General features: G+C 44.8%; 1 protein-coding gene across 2 annotated transcripts in view; it reads right to left on the bottom strand.

The window, feature by feature from the left end:
• Positions 1-2,801: 2,801 nt before the first annotated feature.
• stk25b (serine/threonine kinase 25b) overlaps positions 2,802-19,031 on the bottom strand; it is a 66,651-nt gene continuing 50,421 nt past the window's right edge. For both annotated transcript variants that reach the window (XM_078563464.1, XM_078563465.1), the window contains exons 9-11: positions 13,862-13,933; positions 11,832-11,968; positions 2,802-5,926 (exon numbers count right to left, since the gene is read on the bottom strand). In XM_078563464.1, the coding sequence (XP_078419590.1) occupies positions 5,887-5,926; positions 11,832-11,968; positions 13,862-13,933 (249 nt within the window). In that variant the 3' untranslated portion in view covers positions 2,802-5,886. The remainder of the gene's footprint in view (positions 5,927-11,831; positions 11,969-13,861; positions 13,934-19,031) is intronic.

Genomic DNA, 19,031 nt, shown 5'->3' with positions numbered 1-19,031 from the left:
TAAGGGGCAGGAGTTTAGAGGGGATGTGAGGAAGAAGTTTTTCACCCAGAGGGTGGTGGGAATCTGGAACTCACTGCCTGAAAGGGTGGTAGAGGCAGAAACCCTCATAACATTTAAGAAGTATTTGGATGTGCACTTGTGATGCCATGGCATACAAGGCTATGGACCTAGTGCTGGAAAATGGGAGTAGAATAGTTAGGTACTTGTTTGACTGGCGCAGACTCGAAGGGCCTTTCTGTGTAGACCTCTGACTCTGACCTGTCATCTGGAACTTTCTTCCAAAAAGCTGTTGCAGTTGAGAGGGGAAACTGAAAATTTTCATTAGGCAAGGTTAACCAGAGTTAGAGAACCAAGGTGGGTAAATGGGGTTGAGATAAATCAGCTGTGATCAAATTCAGTGGTGGAACAGGCTGGCTAAATTCTGAGGAATTGTACTGCACAAACTTTCAGCTAGGAGGCCTCTCTAACAGCACCATCTAGCAGCAGTACCTTGTACTGCATGTACTATCCTAAAAACAAAAAGCCTGTTTTGAAAGACCAAACAAAACCATTTGGAGCCAAGGAGAAACTGGGGAAAAGCATCCCTGAAACTCTCTCCCTAACAGCACCATGGGTGTACCTGCACCACATGGCCTACAGTGGCTCACCATCTTCTCGAGTGATTAGGGATCGGCAATAAATGCTGGCCAGCAACACCCACACCATGAAAGAATTTTTAAAAAAAGTGCTGTCAGCTCAGTTGATAAGGGCAGCCTGTAGTTAAGCCGTTCAAATCAGGAGGCTGTAAGGTGGAATCCCAAATGTGGCTTCAGAGTCCCTGGGCAGGGAGAGATATAACTGCTATTCGTAAACCCGGCTAAAAAGTATGCATATGCTACTGCTGAAGACATGATAGGCTCGGATGTCTCCCAGCACTGTTAACACACAGTCCATATTCCCATTGAAGTTTGACTGATTCCACAGGTGATGGAACTGCTAGCCTTGTGCAGCTACACACTGTTAGAGCTCACCCTACCCTGACCGGGCTTGGCCCACACCAAATCCTCAATCAGTAATAAATTCATCCTCATCCTCTTCACTTGTAGTTTGAGTAATCTGTCCATACAACCCCCTAAATTCAAAAATCAGGTATGTATCCTTTTCCAGACTTCTCCAATAGGTCAACATTTTTCTTGTGATTGATCATGGCAAATGGATACACCATCACCTCATGTCCCAGATAAAAACCCTTATTCTCTCTCATCCTCTTAGGTCTAAGGGATGCAGACTTGAACATTTATGGTAGACAATAGGTTTAGCCCAGGCTTGCCCAACCTGTGGGGGTGTGGGCACACTTCCATCTTTTTCTCTCTCAAGGGGCCGATGACCAAATTTCAGAAAGATACTCACTTTTTTTGAAATTCATGTATGAACAAAAGAAACCAATTGCTGAGCAGAAACAAAAGCAGTATCAAAGTAATAAATTGGTAATTTAGAAAAGTGTAATTAATAAAGATGACCATTAGAGTGCGAAAGGGTCAGTGTGTGTCCAGTTCACTCCTAGTCTTAGGGTGCTCCATGCCCCCCACCCACTGTGAATGGGTGTGAATATCACTGTGGGGGATGAGGGTGTGAGAATTCAGCAAGTGAACCAGACACACACTCTTCCTGCCCTGCACAGGCACACCCACCTTCCTCCCACATATGCACATTCGTCCTCCCCCTCCCCCGTGCATGCGTGCTCCTGTCCTCCCCTCCCTCTCCCCCAGGCACCCTATCCGCACTCCCCTGGCGTCCCTCGGTCTCCCCCTTTCCCCAGATGAGCCCTTGCACGTAAACAGGCATTCTCTCCTTCCCTGTGCCCCCTGCACTAGTGAGCCTATAAGAAGCAAATATGGGAGATGAGGGGCCAGTGATTGGGGGAAGCAGCCCCTTGCAGAATCAACTTCACTTACCTGTCTGATCCAGCCTTTTGAACAGTGGCTTTGCGGGCCACAATCTGGCACACAGGCCACATGTTGGACAAGTCAGGTTTAGTAATTAATCATCAGATTTGGCTGGACCACATCAAGCACTATCAGGTCCTGGTCTCCAACAGCAAAAGCTGCTCATTATTCTGCCTTCTGGGAGTAGTGATCACTACAGCATAAAGCTTCAAATACCAGCGAGTGGAGATCTCTGTGAATGACTGGCTGAATAAGCTATTCCTTCTCCCAAAAGAAAAGTACTTCAGCAATCAGGATAGTTTGGCTCAGTTGGTAGCACGCTCAACTGCCTCAGAAAGCTGCAGCTTGAGTGCAGGACAAAATCGAGGCTGACAATAGTGCAGTAATGAGGGCATCCTGATATTACTGAAAAGAGAGATGTTGTCAAAGCTTTTTGTCTTGTAAGAATGCCAAATTTCAAATGATCACAACAATTTATAATACAGGAGAAAGGGGTGCTGATTGATTGGCAAGTCAGCTCTGATTGGCTGAGGCATCACCCTAGAGAAAGCAACGGGGAACTGTAGGCTCCCCGGTAATTCAAAAAGGCACAGGAGTTGAACAATCCTGATAGCAGCAGTGAGGAAGTCCTGCCCTAGATTGGGATATTAACCAAGGCCCTGTCTGTTTTGCAGTTCAGCTGACATTAAAGATCCCACTGCACTATTCAAAAACGACTGGTGAGCTCTTCAGGGCCTTCATTCTTCATCACCAAAATCAAAATAACCGATCAATCATTGTACAAATCCAAGCCCAATTTTCTTTCTCACACATGCATGGTAGAAACCAGATCCACCTTGGAGATGCTGCTTTAAATAAAGCCAAACTGCAGGAGGCCCATTCTTATATTTTATTCTTGTCCATTACACTGTATATAAAACGCGATCCGCAGCTCCAAGAGCACGGATACCCTCCTTCACCATAAATAACTACAACCAAACCTAAACTGGACTTTAAAATAGGTAATAAATGGGTTGCAAGGACCAGATGTGCACTTGTACACTGTTAATACACGCAGTATACAAACACTGGACATACAGGAACACAATCCCCAGTTTCACTGACATGGCTATGGAGTTTTAAAAACTAGAGTTCTTCATGTTCACTCATTTGTCCATTCAAATGGCGGGTCTAATTGGGGACACAGTGAGGGGGCACAGAGTATCAACTAAGTCACCAATGAGGTGCAGGTATCTGGAATTTGGAACAGCAGGCAGCAGGTTGGCAGACCCAGAGTCCCAAAAGATAGAGGGGCTTTTTATGAAAGGTGAAGCCAGCAAATGACATTTTTTGAATCATTTTTTTGTGTCCAATAGCAAACCAAATTCTAAAAACACACCAGGATGGGTTTCTCAATATCTCTAGCTGTAACACCGAGGCAAAACCTGGAGAAACAAGGCAAATGGCCCTTCACACCGTCTTGTTAGGGATTTGCCAGTCATGCTGGGAGATCCCCACAGGAATGCTACCACTGCAGGTTTTGATGCTGGTCAGTTCTTTATCTGGATGTTACCAATAGTACCTTTAAAACTGGTGCGCACACTTCTTTTTCCCTTTACATACAGCTGCAGTATCCCAGTTACTCCCAGGCCTTAATACTAACTCTGTCCACCCTTGGATAATACTGTTCAAAATTTTTTTTTGCTTAACATTGTTATCTGTATAGGGGGTTATTGAGATCCTATATCTATTCCCCCAACCTCCCAAATAATCTGTGACCCTCACTTGTTCCACTTGGGCCCTTTCACTGTCTCCTCCTAGTTGCTACATCATGGCATTTGTATCAAGCTTCCATTGTACTAGCAGAACAATATGGCTGTCCATATTTCATGGTGGTATCATCAGTTATTTTGTTTCTCTTCCTAATGCAAGGTGTAAAAGCAAAACAACCCATCTAACTTGCCTTGCCCTTTTGGGCCGTACAGAGGATCCATTCAGAATTAATACTGATCCCAAGTTATACAACAGAATCTAAACTGAATGTTTCCTACTTGCACAATGAAACATTTGTGTACCTAGATTTAAAAAAAAAACACAAATTAAGGTGGGATACAGGAAATTATGGTAATTGCTGTCAGCTACATGAAGTGCAGTAAAGAAACTTCCTTTTAGGTTAGATGGATAAAAACTGCATCACCAGAGCTCAAAGCTCAATTTGTCAACACATCCTGCTAACGTTCCCCCTATTTATCCAGTAGGAAAGTCCATGTCGATGCCATTAAAGACATTGGCCAACAGTGGTTCAGTTGAAAGACTGAAGACACTTCCCAAGGACCCCCAGAACATAGAGAGCCATTGGCGACAGCAACTCACTTGCTGTAAAGTGGATTAAAGTAACACTTCTTCAACACACCTACAAATTCCTGTTCTCTGGAGTACTGATAGTACAAATTGGAGTGGATGGGGACAGAAGCAAAACATTTTAGGAATCTACCTCTTAAATCTGTCCATAAACATCTAACTGTCTACAGGCCACTGACTGCCACTGCTCAATGTTTGGAAACAAAGGGTTCAAAGTGAAGGCCAGCGCAGAGGCAGTTCCAGATTTGGATTTCAGACATCCAATTTTAAATTTCTGTACAATCCAATCTGAGTAACTTCTGGTCCATTGGTTTTTTTGCTCAAGTAACACTTCAGGCCAGATCTCCCCCAGACATTGAGATTCCGGGTCTGGGGATATTACCTTGATCTCCGGCACTGAACAGGGAGAAGAAAAACAAGGACAGAGAGCCTTGGCTTAATCCCTGATGGGTGTGCTTTGCTCTACTGAACACAAATATAAACTGAACCCTTTCAGGCAACCCTACCTTTTAGCACTGTGGAACTGTTCTTGAAAGAGACAGAATCACTTCTGCAGGTCTCAGTAAATTGGGGCCTTAAGAAAGATGTAGGGTCATGTTTCTGTAATTGGAGGGCAGCTATAGTGTTGGTTTAGACTGAGTGATTAGCCATATTATTATCAAGAGTAACATTCTTGTCACTGATGGAGTTTCATGTTAGTTTTTTTTAAAAATAAAAGCTTTTTCACTCCTTTCTGCATCTCACAAATTCTCCCGTCCAGCCAGTCTGAGCTAGTCTTTTCAATTGCTGACCTGAATCTCCTCCTGCAACTCGGTACCACTCAAGAGTCAGGTAAGCCTTGCTTCAGTGCAGGGCTCCATCCAGCAGGTTGCCACACTTCTGAGAAACCTTCCTCGATGGGGCCAGCGAGGTTGTAGTGATTGAAAGACACAGGCTTCTGACTCAAGAGGCAAGACACATATTGACTGTGTTGCCAGACTGCCCCTAAGAGTGAGGAATTTTTCAAATGAGGGTGTGACCTGACTAACCTTAAGTCTGGAATAAGCACCACCATCAACTCCTCTCGCTACTTCACCTAATCGCTTCATTTTAACTAGCAGCACAATGTAGTCTCATCTTAAAAGGAGTAGCTCAGGGAAGGTTATCCACTGCATAGGATCCTCTATCCTGAATGCATTTAATCCATGCTCTTGCACCCTTATACATGGTGGATTTATTTTTAAAACCATTAAAAAAAATTGACCTTGAATTCTGAAACAAAACCTAGACAGGCAAGCAAAAGAGGTACTGTCTCTTTTTCACATAGTACATTTCTACTAATACAGCTTGATATGCACCATCAATTAACCTTCTCTGTATATAAAGAAAATGTAAAAATATTATAACTTCTAATCAAAACAAAAAAAATATCAACCCCTCTTATTTGGTGCCACCCCTCATGGCAGCAGTGTCAAAAGTAAAAGGTTTTTTAGTTCTGATCCAACAGTGCGATCGAGTCTCGTCGCCATGGCCATGAAGCACTGGCATCGGCAGCCACAGGATTTCCTAACTGCAGCAGGAGGGGTGTTGTTGGGTGCTGGGTCACGGGGCACTTGGGAAGCCCCTGGAGGTGCCGAGATCTTCACCGCGCTGAATTCTTGCTGGATCCGCTTAGCGAATACCTGAAGGGGGAGGGGGGGGGGAAGTGAGAGGAAAGAGGAACAAGTCAAAAGAGGCAGCTCCAACCCACAGTGCAATTCTCATCTCGTGGAGGCTACAAACGGCACCCACTCGACATCTTCCATCCCCAAGCGGAGGGGCTGACTTTTCCCAGGCGCACCGTTCAATTGCCCAGGTGGTATGGTCAGGCTTTTTAACCATGAAAGAACATTACTGTTAAGCCTGGTCCTCACCCCCTCCAATTCTGAGAGCAGACTGTGTCGGGCTGTTGCTTGATTAATCTGAGGGACAGCTCTCCCAATTTTAGTACCAGTTCCCTGATGTTAGAAGAGAACTTTGTAGGGCTAATTGCGCAGGGTGTGCCTTTGTTGTATCTGATGCCTAGGTCGACGTTGGGTGGCTTGATGCAACTGAGTGGCTTGCTGGGCCATTTCCGAGGGCAGTTTTGAGCCAACCACATTGCTGTGGGTCTGGAGTCACATAAATGCCAGACTGGGTAAAGATTTTTTCCCCCCTAAGGGACGTATAATTAATCCCTCCATGGTGGGATTTGAACTCATGTTTCTGGATCATTAGTCCAGGCCTCTCAATTACTTGTTTGGTAACATAACCACTATGCTGAAGAAAAGAGCCCCAACCTGTTCAACCTTTCCCAGTAGCTGCAATCCCTCAGTTCAGGGACCTTGCTTCTAAATCTTTTTGCATTTTCACCAATGCTTCTATGGCTTTTTTAATAGAATGGAGTCCAGAACTGTGCACAGTGTATTAAATCCAGCCCGACTAGGGTCCAATATGAGTTTAACATCACTTTACTTTCAAATTCTATACCCCAGAAATAAATCCTGGTGTTTTGGTAATGCTTTTAATTGCTTTGCTGACCTGAGATGCTGCTTTTAATGATTAGCTCTTCTGCACCATTCAGTTTACTTTCTAAAGCACAAGGTGATGTTTCGGTTTATCTCAGTGAATTGCAACCTCTCACGTTTATCCAGGTTAAAGTTTGGTATTGTTTGATCTTTGGGGCAGGCCAAATAAACCATAATGATCGTCTCCAGATACTACATTCGAATGTTGTGTGTGTGCCTTAAATTTATTTCACCACAAACAAAGACTGCAACTGTCAATATGAAACAAAAATTTCTGTTTATTAGTTTCAGATGAATTTCCCAATGATGCTAACCACCATGTTTTTCTGTGATTTTAGATCCTGTGTGTCACTATCTAATACGTTAAAAATTAAATAATTTACTGTTTTAAATATGTAAGGTCCTTTTTGTCCAACATACAAGTTTTGGGTATTTAATATTTTCTTTTTGTTTTGTCCCCTTTTCTGATTTCCATCTCACTCTACTGTCACCTCCATCTTCATGGTGCCTACTCTACTGATCCCCCATGTATGCGCTCCTCTCCCTAACACTGTCTATTCTCAGGGTTTCTTGTCTTCTCCCCCACAAGACAGAGAGATATGTACAGCAAGAGACAGAGAGCAGAAGAGAAAAGACGAGTGTTGCACAGAGATACAGCGAGCATGGCAAACAGCAACCTGGAATGAGCATTAGAGCTGAGTGGAATAGACATGAGCTGCAGAACATGATTAATAAAAAATCTAAAAATCGATAAAACAGAGTCGCGTAAGAGACTTAGTGCATGCGCTGTCTGACCACTAAGGATTCAATGATAATTTAATAGGGATTCAGAAAATCCTACACTGGGTGGAACTGTTCAATTAAACATGATACTTTATTTCCCCATTTCTACTGCACAACTGAAAACAGTAACCTAGCTTAAGTTTGTTATTAAAAACTAAACTTGATAAATTTCTCATTGTACCTTTATCAATAATAATTCACATATATCAGAGCTTAGGTTCAGATCCTCATAGTACCCAAATGTTTGAGCAACAGGGAAAGGTGAGATTGGAGCTGTTTTCTCAGAGTAGAATCACAAAGTGAATGGTTGAAATACTTTCCTTAAATGGACACTGGGTACATCATACGGTTGTTACTCTAACCACCCACAGGCACTTCCTACTGAACTCCCAATATTCCCAAAGGTAATTCCCCCTGTTTTAATGTCCCCTATCCACCAAGGGAAGGGATGTCTTAATTTTGGGGGTATCTTGTCCACCGCAGAGGGAATGGTTGGGAGACCGTGCAGGTAATATATAAATTGAGAAAGCACATTAGGTTCAGCACAATCTCCTTTCAACTTCTGCGGCCTTCTTCAACCCACATCCAACAAAGAACAAAAATAACTTGCATTTATATTAACCAGGCTTTGAGCAGCTCCCTCAGAGTGCTGATGAGTAAAAGCCCTCTATTGTCCCAATAAGCCTCTCACTCCTGATTTGCATCTTGTAGATGGTAGACAGGTTTTGGGGCTGTTCTCCTTTGAGAAAAGGGAACTGAGGAGATTTGATAGAGACATTCAAAATCATGAGGAGTCTGCAGAGTAGATAGGGAGAAACTGTTCCCACTGGCAAAAAGATTGAAAATCAGAGGACACTGATTTAAGGTGAATGGTAAAAAAAAAAAGGTGACATGAGGAAAAATGTTTTTACACAGCAAGTGGTATCTTAGGAAAGCAGACTATTTAAGGGTACAAAGATTATTGAAACAGGCAGGAAGGGTATTTGATGAGCAGATCTTTCTAGATTAAATTTGCTCTCGAAGAATTTTGACGAAAGTAAAGAGTGTCATAAACAATGAGAATCACCCCCTGTCTCAGTATTACTGCTGGTTGCGTTCAGGGAAAAGGCTACAATCCCTCAGATGTAGGACAAATTGGTTCCTGGACTCATTTGAGCCCCTCTCTATAAGAAAGTTTAACAGGGGTTTGATGTATGGATGAGGATGTGAATTCAGGGTGGGACTCTCTGACTGATTTAATGTATTGGAATAGTTTTAAATACATATTTTAGTTAAAGTTAGGTCACTGTGATAGGATTAACTTTCTTGCCTTTATTGTTATCATTCATTGATATGTAATTTTTTAACGAATGAGCAATGTGCCCGAAATGAGTTTCTGTATGGACAATAAAATAAATTGAAATTGGGCGGTTAGGTCCTGGAATGCAGAGTCCAAGAATGTGGTGGAAGCAGGCTCAGATCGGGGCTTTCAAAAGAGAAGCACCTGAAGAGAAAAGCCTGCAGGGCTACAAGGAAAGGACTGGGGAGTGGGACTGGCTGAGTTGCTCTTGCAGAAAGCAGGCACAGGCACGATGGGCCGAATTACCCCCTTCTGTGCTGTAACCATTCTGATTCTATATACTGCCTTTCACACCCTCAATATCCCAAAGCACTTTTTTTTCTACAGAGTCACACAGTGCAGAAGAGGCCCTTCGAGTCTGCACCGACATGTGAGAAACACCTGACCTACCTACCTAATCCATTTACCAGCACTTGGCCCATAGCCTTGAATGTTATGCAGTGCCAAGTGCTCATCCAGGTACTTTTTAAAGGATGTGAGGCAACCCGCCTCCACCACCCTCCCAGGCAGCGTATTCCAGACCGTCACCACCCTCTGGGTAGAAAGGTTTTCCTCACATCCCCCCTAAACCTCCCACCCCTCACCTTGAACTTTTGTCCCCTCATGACTGACCCTTCAACTAAGGGGAACAGCTGCTCCCTATCCACCCTGTCCATGCCCCTCATAATCTTGTACACCTCGATCAGGTCGCCCCTCGGTCTTCTCTGCTCCAACAAAAACAACCCAAGTCTATCAACCTCTCTTCATAACTTAAATGTTTCATCCCAGGCAACATCCTGGTGAATCTCCTCTGCACCCCCTCCAGTGCAATCACATCCTTCCTATAATGTGGTGACCAGAACTGCACACAGTACTCCACAGTACCAAGGTTCTATACAACTCCAACATGACCTCCCTACTTTTGTAATCTATGCCTCGATTGATAAAGGCAAGTGTCCCATATGCCATTTTCATCACCGCACTAACATGCCCCTCCGCCTTCAGAGATCCACGGACACACACGCCAAGGTCCCTTTGTTCCTTGGAACTTCCTAGTGTCATGCCGTTCATTGAATACTTCCTTGTCAAATTACTCCTTCCAAAGTGTATCACCTCACACTTTTCAGGGTTAAATGTTATCTGCCACTTATCTGCCCATTTGACCATCCCGTCTATATCTTCCTGTAGCCCAAGGCACTCAACCTCACTGTTAACCACCCGGCCAATCTTTGTGTCATCCGCAAACTTACTAAACCTACCCCCCACATAGTCATCTATGACATTTATATAAATGACGAATAACAGGGGACCCAGCACAGATCCCTGTGGTACGCCACTGGACACTGGCTTCCAGTCACTAAAGCATCTTTCTGTCATCACCTTCTGTCTCCTACAACGAAGCCAATTTTGAATCCACCTGATCAAATTACCCTGTATCCCATGTGCATTTGCCTTCTTTATAAGTCTCCCATGTGGGACCTTGTCAAAGGCTTTGCTGAAATCCATATAAACTACATCAACTGCACTACCCTCATCTACACACCCGGTCACCTCAAAAAATTCAATCAAATTTGTTAGGCATGACCTCCCTCTGACAAAGCCATGCTGACTTATCCTTGATCAAATCTTGCCTCTCCAAGTGGAGATAGATTTTCTCCTTCAGAATTTTCTCCAATAGTTTCCCTACCACTGACATGAGACTCACTGACCTGTAGTTCTCCCTGGCTTCTCTCTACAACCCTTCTTAAATAGCGGAACCACATTAGCTGTTCCCCAGTCCTTTGGCACCTCCCCCGTGGCTTGAGAGGAATTAAAAATTTGGGTCAGAGCCCTTGGGTCAGAGCCCCTGCGATCTCCTCCCTTGCCTCCCTCAGCAGTCTGGGACACAAATCATCCGGACCTGGAGATCTGTCCACTTTTAAGCCTGCCAGCACCTCCAATACCTTGTCACTCTCTATCAATTTGCTCAAGAACCTCGCAGTCTCTCTCCCTGAGTTTGATCCCTTCATCCTCATTCTCTTGGGTGAAGACGGATGTGAAGTATTTGTTCAATACTCTACCGATGTCCTCTGGCTCCACCCATAGATTGCCCCCTTGGTCCCTAATGGGCCCTACTCTTTCCCTGGTTATCCTCTTCCCATTGATATACTTATAGAATACAATTAATTGCTTTTGAAGAGCATTTACTGCTTTGTAAACAGACATGATAGCCAGTGTGCACAGCAAGACCTCTCAAGCACCAAGTGAGTTGAATTGTCATTTTGAATGTCATTTAATCTGTTTAATGATGTTGACCAGGCCATAAAGATTCCCTTTCTCTCTGAATGTTGCTGTGGGATCTTTGACATCCTCTTGAACAGGTGTAGAGTGACCTAGTTTAGTGTCACATCAGAAAGATAGCACTTCTGGCAATGCAACACTCCCTTGGTACGGCACTAGTTTATTTGTTCAAGTCCATATTAATTTTGGCTCAAGAGCTGAGTGAGCTATTGAGTTGGCCAAGCTGACATTGCAAGTCTCTTCTGTCAGCTGTCTGATCCTGCATGGATGAGCCTGGACATTGTCAATCCACCTCCCCTGTTTGCATGACTAAAACTGGCACCCTTAGGCCCAAAGTAGAATTGTTTCAGTGAAAATGTAAAGCACCTTAAAAGGTGCAGTGTGCTCCCAGCTTCAGAGTAGCCAAAGGCAGGTGAACTGAACTGACGGTGTTATTTATGCTTCAGACTGGTTTGGTGCGCTAACAAGCTTGTTTTGTAGGCAGCCATTAAATGGGACCAGGATTACTTCATGCGGCTTTTGTATAATCCCAACACATTAAAACGCACCAGCTCATAAAAGAAAAGGAGGATTTGCTAATACTGCATGAAAATCTAACACTCAGTCCCTTAATCTATTAATGTATTTGTGAATACGGCTTCCTTTTCGTGTTTTACTGACCTTCGTACCCGCTCCACCATGTGCGCTACCAGTTTATCCGAAATGCCCGGACAGGACTCCTCTGCCAGGTTAAAAGCATTCTCCAGCTCTTCAATGGCACCCAGGTTCCCACCGCTGACTTTGTGCTTTTCTTGTAGCTTCAGCAAAATAAAATATGACACAATTAATGTGGAACATCAAGCCATTGCCAGAAGACAAAAGAGCCCTCAATCAACAACAGAGAACCCTAAGTTATAAGGGCACGGATATACACTCATCTCTGTAACCAAGGATCAGACCCCACCACATGGAGAGCCAGGGATACTTTCCTGATATCACTCTGTGGCATAGACACTGGTACAAAACCTTCCATGCCAAAAGGTTGGCTTGGCAAATTTAGTTTGACAGCAAGATAAAAGCAAAAAATTGCGGATGCTGGAAATCCAAAACAAAAACAAAAATACCTGGAAAAACTCAGCAAGTCTGGCAGCATCTGCGGAGAGGAACACAGTTATTTTTACTTAGTTCTGTCGAAGGGTCATTCGGACTCGAAACGTTAACTGTGCTCCTCTCCGCAGATGCTGCCAGACCTGCTGAGTTTTTCCAGGTATTTTTGTTTTTGTTTGACAGCAGGTAGTTCCTGATAAAAGTTTCATTACAATTGAGGTCTTAACTAACTGGCATCATACAATACAACAGCGAGGTGGGAATTCTGCAGAGTAACTCACCTCCTGACTGTCCAAAGCCTGTCCACTATCTACAAGGCACAAGTCAGGAATACTCTCCACTTGCCTGGACGAGTGCAGCTCCAACAACATTCAAGAAACTCGGCACCATCCAGGACAAAGCAGCCCGCTTGATTGGCCCCATCCACCACCCTGAACATTCACTCCCTCCACCACTGACACACAGTGGCAGCAACAAGATGCACTGCAGCAATTCACCAAGACTCCTTTGACAGCACCTTCCAAACCCATGATCTCTACCATCTACTAGAAGGACAAGGGCAGCGGATAGATGGGAACACCACCACCCGGAAGTTCCCCTCCAAGCCACTCACCATCCCGAGTTGGAAATATATCACCGTTCCCTCACTGTCGCCGGGTCAAAATCCTGGAACTCCCTCCCTAACAGCACTGTGGGTGTACCTACACCACAGGGACTGGAGCGGTTCAAGAAGGCAGCTCACCACCACCTTCTCAAGAGCAATTAGGGATGGGCAACAAATGCTGGCCTAGTCAGCGACGTCTACATTCCGTGAAAGAATAAATATTCACAGGTGGTTTTGCCAAATAAAAGATGGGCCTGCTCTCCGGCAACTCAGCTTCTTTCTGGTACCTCAACCAATGGTCAGTCTCTGTTTGAGAGTATGATCAGTGGAAGAGATCACCCATCCAAGCACAGACTAGTCACAGGAGTGGGCCTCCTGATATGTGTGCCTCAGTGTCTTTTGTGCAGTGTATTTATTTGCAGATTTTTGGGGACAGACAGCATTCTTTGAACATGCTGAAAATCCAATAAATGGGAATGGCACATTAGACACGGATTTATTTTCTCTTTGGGAGCTGCATATAAATCCAGTCCAGACAGAAAGGATCAATGGGAAGGAGCTGATTACAACAATGTTCTTTTACTTCTGCAGCTGAAGCATGAATGTAGCCCACGCTTGCAGAATGAAAGCATGTGTTCTCTCTCTACTGTTTGTGAGGATCCTTGGTGAAATCAGGTCTTTGATCTCAGCACTGTGCATCCATTCAGGATTCACACAGGGGACAAGCTATTTTTTGATAAGTTCTGTTCACTCTAGTGCTGCTGAAGATTCCCACACCATACAATTACCTGGGGGGGAGGAGGAAGAATGGGCTTAGTGATGTCAACAAAGATAGGCACCCAACCAACTTACTCCCTCAGGATTCTGCTGGTATTACTCAACGAGGAAGGAATTCCTTGTTCTCTTTGCTGATATTAGCTGGCTTTAGAAGCATTTCAGCTGGTGTATACAAGCAGGCACACACACAAGCACATTTGGTCACATACAGTAGCTGCATTACCTCTCTGAACATGGGGTTGACCAGCGTCGTCAAGCACTTTGATTTTGGCTGTCGTTTCATGGGCTCCAAGGGCTTCATTAAAACAAAATACAAAAGAATGGTAAACAAACTCGGGCAGCAGCATTTCTCACCTCTGACCTCAACCACTCTACCACATCCCAGAAGCAGCTATAAACCGGGAAATGGAAGTGGGGAAGGAAGTCAGGAAAATTACAGTCACCAGAGAAGTGATACTGAGTAAATTGTTGGAGCTGTGGGCTGACAAGAGCCTGGGTCCTGATGGACTTCATCCTAGGGTCTTAAAAGAAGTGGCTTGTGAGATTGTTGCTGTATTGGTTTTAATTTTCCAAAACTCCCTAGATTCAGGGAAGGTTCCATTAAATTGGAAGACAGCAAATGTAACTCCATTATTCAAAAAGGGAGACAGAAAGCGAGAAACTACAGACCAGTTAGCTTAACATCTGTCGTTGGGAAAGTGTTAGAAGCTATTATTAAAGGAGTTATAGCAGGGCACTTGGATAAGCACAAGGTCATCAGGCAGAGTCAACATGGTTTTGTGAAAGGGAAATCATGTTTAACCAACTTATTGGACTTCTTTGAGGAAGTAATATGTGCTGTGGATAAAGGGGAACCGGTGGATGTACTGTACTTAGATTTCCACAAGGCATTTGATAAAGTGCCACATCAAAGGTTACTCCGGATAATAAAAGCTCATGGTATAGAGGATAATATATTGGCATGGATAGAAGATTGGCTGGCTAACAGGAAGCAGAGTAGGCATAAATGGGTCTTTTTCAGGATGGCAAGATGTGATGAGTGGTGTGCCACAGGGATCAGTGCTGGGACCTCAACTGTCCACAACTTATATAAATGATTTGGATGAAAGGATTGACGGGATGGTTGCCAAATTTGCTGATGACACAAAGATAGGAAGGAAAGTAAGTTGTGAAGAGGACATAACGAGGCCTCTAACAGATATAGATAGATAGGTTACGTGAGTGGGCAAAGATCTGGCAGATGGAGTATAATGTGGGAAATGTGAAATTGTCCATTTTAGCATAAAGAATAAAAGAGAAGCACATCATCTAAATGGTGGGAGATTACAGAGCTCTGAGGTGTAGTAGAGAGTGCAAGAGGACTGGACCCTAGGACAGGCAGTCAGCAGCATGTAGGATCTAGTCCATCTAGAGGATCTAGCAACTAGGAGTGAGGGTAAAATAAAAGCAAGGGTCCAAATTTTATTTAGTTAAGATATGTCTGGGGAGCTCAGTCCCGTGATTTGCACATCCTGCGCTATGTGGGAAATCCTAGATGCTCCTGGTGGTCTGGAAGACCACGTGTGCGGGAGTTGCCTCTGACTAGAGCAACTTGAGTTCTGGGTTTTGGAGCTTGAGCGGCAGCTGAGGGCACTATGGTGCATTCACGAGGCTGAAAGATTCATGGATAGCATGTTTCAGGACGTGGTAGCCCCGCAGTTTAAGGAAGTGCAAGCAGAGAGGGAATGGGTGACCTCCAGACAGAAGGAGGAGAACAGACAGGTAGTGAGGGAATCCCCCGAGTGCATCTCGCTCGCAAACCATATTTTGGCAGTGGAAAGTGAGTGATGGTTCCTCTGTGGAGGTCAACCAGAGCCAAGGCCATGGCACAGTAGGTGGTCTAGCTGCTCAGGGCGGGAGGAAGTGTGGAAGGGCAATAGTGGTAGGGGATTTGTTAGTGAGGGGAGTAGACAGGTGCTTCTGCAGCCATAGACGTGACTCCAGGATGGTATGTTGCCTCCCAGTGCCAGGGTCAAGGATGTTACGGAATGGCTGCAGGGCATTCTGAAGGGGGAGGGTGAACAGCCAGAGGTCGTGGTCCATGTTGGGACCAATGACATAGGAAGAAAGAGAAATGAGGTCCTGCGAGCAGACTTTAGGGAGTCAGGTAGGAAATTGAAAAGCAGGACTTCAAAGGTAATAATCTCCGGATTAATCCTGGTGCCATGCAGTAGTGAGTATAGGAACAGGAGGATAAAGCAGATGAATGTGTGGCTGGAGAGATGGTGCAGGAGGGAGGGCTTTAGATTCTTGGGGCATTGGGACCATTTCTGGGGGAGGTGGAACCTGTACAAGTTGGATGGGTTACATCTGAACAGGAATGGGACCAACATCCTCACGGGGAGGTTTGCTAATGCTGCTGGGGAGGATATAAACTAAATTGGCAGAGGGATGAGATCCTGAAAAGCAGTTCAGAGGGGAGAGAAGCTGAGATGGAATTAGAAGTTAAAATGCTAGTGAGTGAGTCTGGAAGGCAGAGGAAACATAGGCTGGGTAAGAAAGAAGTGAGTTTAGCAAGGTTTGATGCAAGGAGCCTGGGGAATAAGACAGACGAGCTGAGGGCACAGATAGGCACATGGGAGTGTGATATCATAGCTATGACCGAGACTTGGCTAAAAAGGCAGGATTGGCAGCTCAACATTCCTGGTTATAGGGTATTCAGATGAGATAGAGAGGGGGATTAGAAGGGGAGGAGTTGGGGGGGTAGAATCAATTATAGCAGTGAGGATATCTTGAAAGGATCATCAAATGAAGCCATATGGGTAGGAGTAAAAAACACAAAAGGGGCAACCACGCTGTTGAGTGTGTACTATAGGCCCCCAAACAGTCGGGGAGAGATAGAGGATCAACTATGTAATCATATTTCAGAGAAGTGTAAGAATAATAGGGCAGTAATAGTAGGGGATTTTAACTACCCAAATATTAACTGAAATAATTTTAGTGTGCAAGGCAGGGAGGAAGTAAAATTCTTAAGTTACACCCAGGAGAGCTTTTTTAGCCAGTATGTAGAAAGCCCAACAAGGGAGGGGGTAGTTCTGGATCTAATATTCAGAAATGAGCCAGGACAGGTGGAAGGTGTATCAGTAGGGGAACATTTTGGAGATAGTGACCATAACTCAGTTAGATTTAGGATAGTTATGGAAAAGGATAAGGTTGAGTTGGGAATAAAAGTTCTAAACTGGGGAAAGGCTAATTTTACTAAGATGAGATACGATTTGGCCCAAGTGGATTGGGAGCAGCTACTTGCAGATAAAACTGTGTCAGAGCATTGGGAGGCATTCAAGGGGGAAATAGCGAGAGTACAGGGCAAATATGTTCCTGTAAAGACAAAGGCCCGAATTTTCTTGTCGGTGATTTGGGGGTGGGGCCCGCTTGCCGACGGGAAAATGACGCAGGATGACGTCGAGAGGAACCCCCGACGTCATCCCGGTCCCTTTAAATTTTCAGGAAGGCGGGCGGACAGTGAAATCAGCTGTCCGCCTGCCAACCTGTCAATGGCCAAATGAGGCCATTGACAGGGTAATTAACCCAATTAAAGGACCTGCCCGCCCAACCTTAAGGCTGGTGGGCAGGCCAGGAGCCCCAGCGGGCTTCTGATAATACATGAAACCTCATCCACCGGCGGGATGAGGTTTCATGTTCCTTTTTAAAAACTTTAATAAATGTAATGTGATATTTATTAACATGTCCCATCTCGTGTGATATTGTCACATGGGGGGGACATGTTAATATTTTTATTTCTCTATTTTTAACTTTTGTGCACTGTCACTAATCTCCCTGAGACAGCATTTAGTCTCAGGGAGCAGTGTGCTCTTTTGTGCGCATGCGCAAAAGAGCGCACTTTGTCAGCTGGGGATTCCCTCCCCCACTCACAGGAAGCACATAGTGCTTCCTGTCGGGCAGGCCGCTGGGTGGGCCTTAATTGGCCCGCCCACTCAAAATGGCAGCAGGCCCCGTTTCGGTGGCAGGGGTTGGCTGTCTGCCCGCTGCTGAGCCGGTGGGGCCCATGTCAAGGGACATAAAGGTTAGGATTAAGAAAAAGAGAGAAGCTTATGGCAGATATTGAGGGCTCAATATAGCAGAGTCCTTAGAGCAGTATAAAAAGTGCACAGGGGAACTTAAAAAGGAAATTAGGAAAGCTAAGAGAGTACATGAGAAAGCATTGGTGGGTAGAATAAAGGAAAAACCAAAGGGGTTTTTAAAAAATGTCAAGAGCAAGAAAATAACTAGGGAAAGAGTAGGGCCAATTAGGGACCATAGAGACCCGGAAGTTGTGGGTACAGTCCTCAATGAATACTTTGCGTCGGTCTTCACAATGGAAAAGGACGATGCAGGTATAGACATCAGGATGGAGGACTGTGAAATATTAGAGGAAATTAACAGAGAGGAGGTACTAGCGGATTTAGCAGCCTTAAAAGTGGATAAATCTGTAGGCCTGGATGAGATGTATCCCAGGCTGTTCAGGGAGGCAAGGGAAGAGATATCATGGGCCCTGGCAGTAATTTTCAAATCTGCCATAGGTGAGGTGCCAGAGGACTGCTAACATTGTCCCATTATTGAAAAAGGGAGGATGGGATAGGCCAGGAAGTTACAGGCCAGTCTAACCTTGGTGGTGGGGAAGTTACTAGAAAGAATTCTGAGGAACTGAATATATCTGCACTTGGACAGACACAGATTAATCAGGGATAGTCAGCATGGATTTAAGGGAAGGTCGTGTTTGACAAATTTGATTGCATTTTTTGAGGAGGTAACCAGGAGTGTTGATGAGGGACTTCAGCAAGGCTTTTGATAAGGTCCCTCATGGCAGACTGGTCAGGAAAGTAAGAGCCCATGGGATCCAAGGCCAAGTGGCACGTTGGATCCAAAATTGGCTGAGAGGCAGGAAGCAGAGGGTGATGGTAGAGGGATGTTTCTGTGACTAGAAGTCTGTTTCCAGTGGGGTTCCTCAGGGCTCAGTGCTGGGGCCCTTGCTGTTTGTGGTGTATATAAATGATTTGGACTTAAATGTAGGGGGGTATGATCAAGAAGTTCGTGGATGACATGAAAATTGGTAGGGGGGTAAATAGTGAGGAGGAGAGCTGTAAACTGCAGGAGGATATCAATGGACCAGTCAAGTGGGCAGAGCAGTGGCAAATGGAATTCAGCCTGGAAAAGTGTGAGGTAATGCACCTGGGGAGGGCTAACAAGGCAAGGGATTACACTATGAATGGTAGGGCCCTGGAAAGTACTGAAGATCAGGAGGACTTTGGTGTGCATATCCATAGATCCCTGAAGGTAGCAGGGCAGGTGGATAAGGTAGTTAAGGTGGCATATGGGACACTTGCCTGTATTAGCCGAGACACTGAATACAAGAG

Source organism: Cetorhinus maximus, chromosome 19 (assembly GCF_964194155.1).
Source record: "Cetorhinus maximus chromosome 19, sCetMax3.hap1.1, whole genome shotgun sequence".
Taxonomy (NCBI): domain Eukaryota; kingdom Metazoa; phylum Chordata; class Chondrichthyes; order Lamniformes; family Cetorhinidae; genus Cetorhinus; species Cetorhinus maximus.
The sequence above is the reverse complement of the archived record's forward strand: the minus strand, read 5'-3'. Positions and strand labels throughout refer to the sequence as shown.